This window comes from Puntigrus tetrazona, chromosome 10 (assembly GCF_018831695.1).
Source record: "Puntigrus tetrazona isolate hp1 chromosome 10, ASM1883169v1, whole genome shotgun sequence".
NCBI classification, from domain to species: domain Eukaryota; kingdom Metazoa; phylum Chordata; class Actinopteri; order Cypriniformes; family Cyprinidae; genus Puntigrus; species Puntigrus tetrazona.
Genome location: NC_056708.1, coordinates 6,376,641 through 6,384,583, shown reverse-complemented (window position 1 = coordinate 6,384,583; position 7,943 = coordinate 6,376,641). Strand labels below are relative to the sequence as shown.

The 7,943-nt window shown below is 39.2% G+C and overlaps 2 protein-coding genes across 4 annotated transcripts in view; one reads left to right on the top strand and one right to left on the bottom strand.

Annotated features, from left to right (window-relative positions):
* Positions 1-7,943, bottom strand: part of xpo7 (exportin 7) — a 32,025-nt gene that overhangs the window by 11,055 nt on the left and 13,027 nt on the right. For 2 of the 3 annotated variants that reach the window (XM_043251205.1, XM_043251207.1), the window contains exons 18-28: positions 7,692-7,800; positions 7,507-7,613; positions 7,255-7,343; positions 6,746-6,853; positions 6,522-6,604; positions 6,179-6,393; positions 5,954-6,092; positions 5,644-5,804; positions 5,116-5,214; positions 4,771-4,898; positions 3,897-3,963 (exon numbers count right to left, since the gene is read on the bottom strand). In XM_043251205.1, the coding sequence (XP_043107140.1) occupies positions 3,897-3,963; positions 4,771-4,898; positions 5,116-5,214; positions 5,644-5,804; positions 5,954-6,092; positions 6,179-6,393; positions 6,522-6,604; positions 6,746-6,853; positions 7,255-7,343; positions 7,507-7,613; positions 7,692-7,800 (1,305 nt within the window). Of the gene's footprint in view, positions 1-2,134; positions 3,964-4,770; positions 4,899-5,115; positions 5,215-5,643; positions 5,805-5,953; positions 6,093-6,178; positions 6,394-6,521; positions 6,605-6,745; positions 6,854-7,254; positions 7,344-7,506; positions 7,614-7,691; positions 7,801-7,943 lie in introns of those variants that run through there. The other variant, XM_043251206.1, reaches the window with a different exon arrangement.
* On the top strand, positions 71-1,563 carry pbdc1 (polysaccharide biosynthesis domain containing 1). Its single transcript, XM_043251209.1, has 6 exons — positions 71-147; positions 539-604; positions 703-762; positions 854-994; positions 1,072-1,183; positions 1,269-1,563. The coding sequence occupies exons 1-6, from the start codon at positions 118-120 to the stop codon at positions 1,379-1,381; spliced, it is 522 nt and encodes a 173-aa protein (XP_043107144.1). The 5' UTR covers positions 71-117; the 3' UTR covers positions 1,382-1,563.

The following is a 7,943-nucleotide window of genomic DNA, read 5'->3' as shown; positions in this document are numbered from 1 at the left end:
TAAATCTACCGCGGCAATTCCTGGTTAATAACGGACAGAAAACCACGCGGCGCATTTAAGTCACGTGACCTGTCGTCATGACGCGTCTGCAGCTCATCCGGGTCAAAAGGCGTCAGCATGGACACAGGAGATGTTCTTGCCTCTCTGGTAGGCAATTAGTTCTTTTAACTTATCAACAAACACAAGGCGCTGTATGATAACGTGATAGCATTTCATTGAACCGACACTGTCATACAAGTTATACAATTTTTCACAACCGTTCCGAGCCCAGAGTAAAACATCTGTTATGTATCTTAGCCTGCATGCTAACAAGCATGTTATGGGCATATGGAAAAAATAACGAAATGACTTTAATCATTAATGACATTCGTACTTTAGGTTTAAGGTGCTTAGTACTTGACAGCGTTGATAAGTTACATGAATTCCAGTCTCTGTAGGCAGCGTGTTTTTAAAATGGCACGGGTTTCACTTATTAGGTTTATTAATACACGTTAATGTGTAATCTTCCAATTAATTTGTTTCCGTCTTTAATAAACAGGGAGTAGAGGGAGCCACTGCGGCTGCGCACGCGCTCTCTCTTCCAGCAGAAGCGTATGGAAACGATGTGAGTTGGGATGTTTTGATATTTGCAAAAGAATAAGCAAACGAGTTCAATCTTTGTAAAAGCCTCATCACTTCCAAACAATAACATTTCCCCATCAGGCCCAACTGGAAGTAATGTGGGCTATGAAAGCCTACAATCACGCAGAAGTTTACTATAATGTAAGTGGGAGAAAAAAAATAATGCAAATAAAAATTACAATCCGTCTTCGCTTGAATGTCCTGCTTCACTGACAGTTTTGTTTTTCTACAGCTTATTTCCTCAGTCGATCCCAAATTTCTAAAACTAACGAAATCAGACGAGCAGATATATTCTAAATTCCGGGAAGCATTTCCTGACCTCAGTATTCAAGTTCTGGACCCGGAGCTGCTGAAGTCAGCCGATGCTAAAGAGGTGCGTCACATCACACTCGCGTTTTAAATTTAAACCTCTATCTAGTTCGTCAAGCCATCTTTCCATATCCCCCCCAGAAATGGAGGCCCTTCTGTAACCAGTTTGATGGAGTTGTAGAGGACTTCAATTATGGTACATTATTACGTATAGACTGTCAAAAGGACTACACCGAGGAGAACACGATATTTGGTACGCCGTTCATTCTTTCAGTAGTTTACAAACATCATACATGTGCGGAGAGTAAGAATAACTTTCACCTATATGTTCATTTCAGCGACCAGAATCCAGTTTTATGCCATCGAGATTGCGAGAAACAGAGAAGGATGCAACGACTTTGTCCACAAAGCCAATTCAAACACCAAACAACAGAAGAAAGATGAGAGTTAATCACAACTGCTTGATGTTTGAAGTTGCCTTTTCGGTGTGGAGGAGATCTTCCTACACAAAGCTAAACATAAACACTTATAAACGTTCTGCTTATTTTTGCCTCCTTGTGTAAAATGTAAGAGTTGGTTTCCTCATTTGTATTAAAAAGCTGGATGGTTATTCATTCAATTTTGATTTCCTTGCATCGTGTAGCACCTTTTTATTTGTAATAAAGAACAGCACGTATTTACACCTGAAAAACCGCCGCTGTGTGCTATTCGATTGCATTAATGTTAGAATTGGGACAATTGCATTTGCAACCCTTATGTTTGAGTGAAAAGGGATTTTCAACAAAGCCCAACTCGGAAGTAATTGATGAAACTGTTGAAAAATGAAACCCTAAATGGACCAGAAAATAGTTGTCTCTCCTCAAACAACCTGCTTTTGAGTATTTTGATGGGATGTGGAGGCTGAAGCTCTAAGTTCACCTTAGAAAACATTTTGATGTACCCCAATTTTGCAATTATTTAGCATTTTTGCTTAACTTTAACTGTATGAACCGGCATTGCTGCTACACTCGGGTCCACCAAATAAAACACAGAGCAGATTCTATTCAATGCAGACTTCAATGACTTTGATTTACAGGAAATACCAGGTTTTATATGACCATGGGAACCCTGCTGCTTTTAAGAATAGGAGTGTTTATAACAAAATGTCGACTTGACCCGTGACTGTTTAGTCTAATGTTGCGATCACAAATGGTGCACAAACTAGTACAAACCAATGATGTTTATTTTGCAGTCACAATGCTTACACTATATGTAGCAGACATCCAAACAAACAACCAAACAATTCAACCAGCTACCTTATCACTCAATGGACCCAACACACAGTCGCCAAAAAACACATTCACATCAGGGAACCAAGAAAAGAAAGTGAACATCCATGAGTGTTGAACATGGTTAAGAGATGAGCTAGTTCTTCACAAACAGTTAGCAGCAACATCTGTTGAGTAGCACAAGTTGCTAATATACTCCATTCGGCCTCTGTGTTTAAATCTACCATACTCTGATGCGTTTTCTGTTATTAAAAATAAACCTGGAATTCAGAGGGAAGAGAAAAAAAAACAAAACAAAAAAAAAACCAAAAACCGGGGTTAAAGCTAGAGTCAACTGTCGAAAGTGATCCTGTCACGATGACTCGAGTACCAGGCTTTTTTTTTTTTTTTTTTTGAAGGACAAGGCTACATTCTATAGGCTTCACTACTGAAGAACGCCAGATCGACAATAAAGCCACGAGAGACTGGAAGCCTGTGAGATTAAAAAGCAGGGAAAACAGTTTGTCGAAAGCTCAGAGAGCAACTTCACCACAACCAAGTCACTTTATCTAATCAAATGCACAGACGACATGATCGAACCCTTCGGAGACAAAAGGGAAAGGTTACGCGTGCGTTCTCCGATGAATTTCACACGAGGACCGGGTCGTTCTGCTACCGTTTCCAGGCCGGCGGCGAACAGATCTAAGAGCATCCTCGGCGACGGAGGAAGAGGTGGGGATGTGACCTAAAGGTGGACGCAAGACGGACTTCTTCATGCCCAAGATTCGAGGGAAAACGGTATTCCTTCTGAAAACGTTAACGCAAGAGGTTTTGTGTATTTACATAGCTCCCGTTTGTGTTCCATAGAGTCAATTCGAAGGGGGGGGGGAAATAATAAATGTACAACTTGAGATCCTATTCAACGCTTCATCCCGCCCCCTCTGCGGACAGGTGTCAATCCCACCACTCACGCCTCAATCCCACATCGTCACCTGGATATAAACGACTCTCCATACAGACAAACCCACACTTCAGCACAGTTGCACTAACTTACTAGACTGTAAAAAGTTTTCAATCACTCATTATTTGTCTTAAATCGTAATCATCATTATAAACATTGTTGAAAATGTTATGAAAAAAAATGTACACTTTTTTTTTCCTTATGTGTTTCTATACAAGGCAGGCAAAAGCAGAGCACTATGTATACCAGCTCATCCTAACCCTTCCTCCCACAGACATGCTCTCAAACACACTCTCACGCTTACACAAACACGCACACAATCAGACGCCCGCTTCCCATCGTCCCTCCAAGTGGTTCGGGTGTGCCGCCCGCTCTATAGAGTCCACACTGGTGCCGTCCCACACCCCAAACCCATTCCCCAGCCGTACCCTCGTCTCTCTCTTTGGACTTTGAGCCCCAAATGACAAGAGAATGGTCAAGGAGAATGACCTCTAGAAACTGGCTTTAAAATATGTATATATTTATATGTGTATGTATATATATATATATATTTATATATATAAAAAGGGGTGGGGGGAGGAGGAGGAGGAGGTGTGAAGGGGTATTTTAAGGACTGGGAGCGGGAGGTGCAGGCTTGCGCAGCGGTGGTCCCCGGCAGCCGGGCCAGGGGCGGGTGGGTGTACGGGCCGGGGCCGGGCCACGTGGGGCGGGGCCTGGTGCTCTATGGAATGTCAGCTCATCATATCGTTGCTGTTTACCCCGTATGTGGAATTCTTCATGGAGTCATTGACTTCTCTTCTAAATACTGAAAGATTCTGTGTAAACCTGCGAAAACATGAAAAAGTGAGTTCGTTAAAAATGTATACTAAATATATATATATATATATTTTACAAATACATGCAAATAAATTAATAACACAGTATAGTTTACTACTCTAAAACTTGAATTTAAAGCTGCAGTCTGTAAATTTTGGATCTATGTCGCCATCTGCATGAAAACCTGAAATGGCAGCTGTGTATGGAATTGTCTTTCCTGTGTGGGCAACGTTTTCAGGTGAATGTGTACAGCACTGGAGTGAAACTTGAACTTAGTAATCACATATTTTAGCCCAGGTCTTGGAATTTATGAACCAAAAAATTATTTTCAGTAACGAGTCTGCCGTGTTTGTTCTTACCAACCGTGGAATAAAGCATTATAATAAATCACGCTATAGTGATTGTTAAATCTGTCGATCGATTAGCTCATATCACATCAAACCTTGCAAACAATTATTATTGTTACACTTTATTCTCTAATTAATAATGTTAACATCATCAAGATTGCGTGACTATGAGTATGGTGTGTTTCAACAACTCTTTTAACTCAAAAAGCAAATTATGCTGCCTTCGAACTGCTTGTCTTAAAAAAACAAACAAAAAAAACACCAAAGATCTTGTGTGATCTGCCCGTTGAATCAGTCTGAAGTAAGGTGAGGTCAAATATTGATTTTGGATATTTTTTTAACCCCCCCCCAAAAAAAATTAAGGACTGCAGCTTTAAGGAATGTTAGATGCCATTAAACATAAAAAAAATAAATAAATACATTTAGCAGAACACGCACTTCTTTAGAATTCTCAAGAAAATCAATTTACCTGTCTCTGTTTTTAGTCAGCAAGTTCCTCTCTATGCCCTCCATGAGATTTTCAAAACATAAGTGCATGGCTTGCTGCTTTTCTGGTGGTTGGCTGTTCACAATGCTGTTCCTCAAATCTGCAAAATACTACAAACACGACGCAAATCAGCATGTCAGAATGGACACTGAACAGACACTAGAGACTGGACTAATGATGCTGAAAATGTAGCTTTGCATCACATTAATAAATTAAAATTTACATTCAACTAGAAAAGTTATTTTGATTTCACAATATTACTGTTTTTTGATTAAAATAAATGCAGCCTTTGTGAGCCTAGAATTTTTTATTTCTTCCCCCTCGTACCTTCTCATTGAGTAGAATCAAGCCAAGCAGTGGCCGTGACATTGACCACTGATTCCTACAATCTTCAAAAATGATGATATTCAACACCGTAGACAGCATCTGGATAATATTGAGATGTCTTGTCAGAGGAACTCTCCCCGACACATTTCAAAATGTAACAGTATTTGAAAGACATTCATAGGGCTGGGTGATATGGCCAAAAAATGATAATGATAAAAAAAAAAAAAAAAAAAGTATTTATCACTCATATCAACAATTATCATGATAAATTGACAATCTTTCAGGATCTTTTCATGAATGTTACAGAAATCAGACCAATGATCAATGTTTTTAAACTACACTTTATGGTTAGTGTTTATTTTTTACACTTTCACAGTAGTTTTTCCCTTAAAAATAATACACATATATATATATATATACATGTATATATATATATATAAATAAAAGTGTGTTTTTTGTTTTTTTAAATCACCCAGCCCTAGACATTTACAAAAAAATTCTCTCAAGTCTTTTAAAGCCTCAGCTTACTTGCTGGATCATCTCAGGGTGCTGTTGCATTATGTGAAGGAAGCGGTCGCTCTCCTGGGCCATGGGCGCCGCTCGTTTCTTTGTGCTGCGTGACAGCTGCTTGAATAGATAAGTAACTATGTGGTCCAGGCTCGAGCAACAACCAGTGCATACCATTGTGTCTGTGAGGAAACAAACTGAAAATTTAGGTTCAGAAGTTTACAAATCCCTAGAGGTCCATGATGGAACTACAGGAGGATTTGTGAGATTAAATAAAATTAAATTGATGCTACACGAAGAAAATTTAATAAGCTGAAGAAATAAGCTTTACCAAGTGCTGTGAGCCCCTCTGATATAGAGGACAGGATGTACATGACCACATGAGGCTCCAGGCTGGCGATGAAGTTCATATGGTCTTGAGTTAGCACCTCCAGAAGAGAGTAGTAAGACTGACTAAGCTTTGGATAGTCCTGCAAGAACAAACCAACCAAAAGTCAACCAACCAATCTAAATGCTGAAGGACACAATCCTGAAGCCGATAGCTGAGGATATTTACCAGTAGGTCGCTGTGAGGGATGGACAAGAGCAGCTTAATAAAGGTCTGCAGTGCGTTGTCCAAGGCGTCATCGCCGTAAAGACGGAAGACTCCGAAGTTGACATAATTGCCACTTAATACGGCTTTCAGCATGGAGAAACAAATGGAGATTCCCTTCAGTTTCAGCGCATACACCTGATCTTTTGGCACCTCACCCAGTGTCAGAATCCGATTCCCTTGAAATTAAAAAAGATTATTACGATGGTTATTCAATTAAAGTTCTTCGGATTTAATAATGCTACAACATACCAGAGGAACAGTTGACTGAAATATGAAAACTGGGTCAATATAGGAGAGTTTGTACCATATGTTGTAATCATCTTGCTGGTTTCCCTGAACAGCAGGATTCCATTCGGTGACGACACATCAAACTGTAATCTCTGTGACCTTCATGTTAAAAAAAACAACAACAACAACAACACACGCACACACACACACACACACACACACACACACACTGAGTCAGAGAACATACATAACCTTTAAACCCAGTTCTCTGAGACATATGCAAGATGTAATGCTGCATACCTGTTGTGGACGAGTTCAGCCATGAGTTTGAGGACTGGTGTGGTGCAGGCAGGTACATGGTACCAGAGCTCTATTGCCCTTTGTAAGATGGGCATGTAAGAGGGGTAACTAAGATCCATTAAGGAACACAAAAAAGTGTCAGTCAGTCTGAACTGACCCAAGAGATTAGCTTAAAAGTTTGGAAATTTAATGAAGAAAATAATAGGTAATAAACAAAGAAAAATATCACAAAATGCCAACAAATAATTAAACAAATACAAAGAATTTACTAAATAAATTAGTAAATACAAATTACACAATAGAAGTTAACTTATGCACAAAAAAAAAACTAAAAGACAAAAATGAATAAAATACTACACATAAAACAAACCTCAAATAATTGCACAAAAATAAATTACACACACAAAAAAAGAGAGAACAAATACATAAAAATCACACATAAATGAAACACGTTACACCAATAAAATGAAAAAAAAACAAAACAAGCAAACGTTTAATTAAAAGGATACATCCAATCAAAGAGCATCATAAAGCTGGTCTTGGCATTGAAGGCAAAGGCAATTCCCCTTAGATCTCTTACCAGTCCAACTAAAGTCCTCTGAAAAAGAAAAAAAACCCAAAACATTTGTTGCTGACCTATATTATGCATGCGCGCCCTAGTCCTTTAGTATATGAGAAACTAACATATAAGACAACACAAGGGATTTTGCAAATGCTTCATGGCACGCTGAGGTTGTACGATAAACACCACAACGTCTCACTTTTGCTTCTTGTTCATTGAAGGTGTTAGTGCTGAACATCTGAGCGATGGCCTCGAATGCAGCAGTGAGAGGAAGCATGAACTGTTCAAACTGGTCCTCATCCTCACCTGTCGAAGACACAGAGAGTCTCTAAAGACGTGCTTTGACCCGAAACGTACACGCCTCATTTACAGGCACACCCTTACCCAAATCTACCATAAGAAGTCTTCCCAAGGCTGTGTAGAAAGTGGTCCGACACCTCATATCACTGAGGTTGGCCTGATTGTTCACACCAAGGAAAGAAAAGTGCTCACTCTGTCACAAAAAAGAAGTTAAAAGTTACTCAAAAAACTATTTAAGAATAGCAGAATTTCTACAGCACGGTTATGTTTAAATAAATAGATCAAAATGTAAAGTTAAAGTAGAGAGTTAAGAAGGAAAAGAGCTCAACCCGGTCA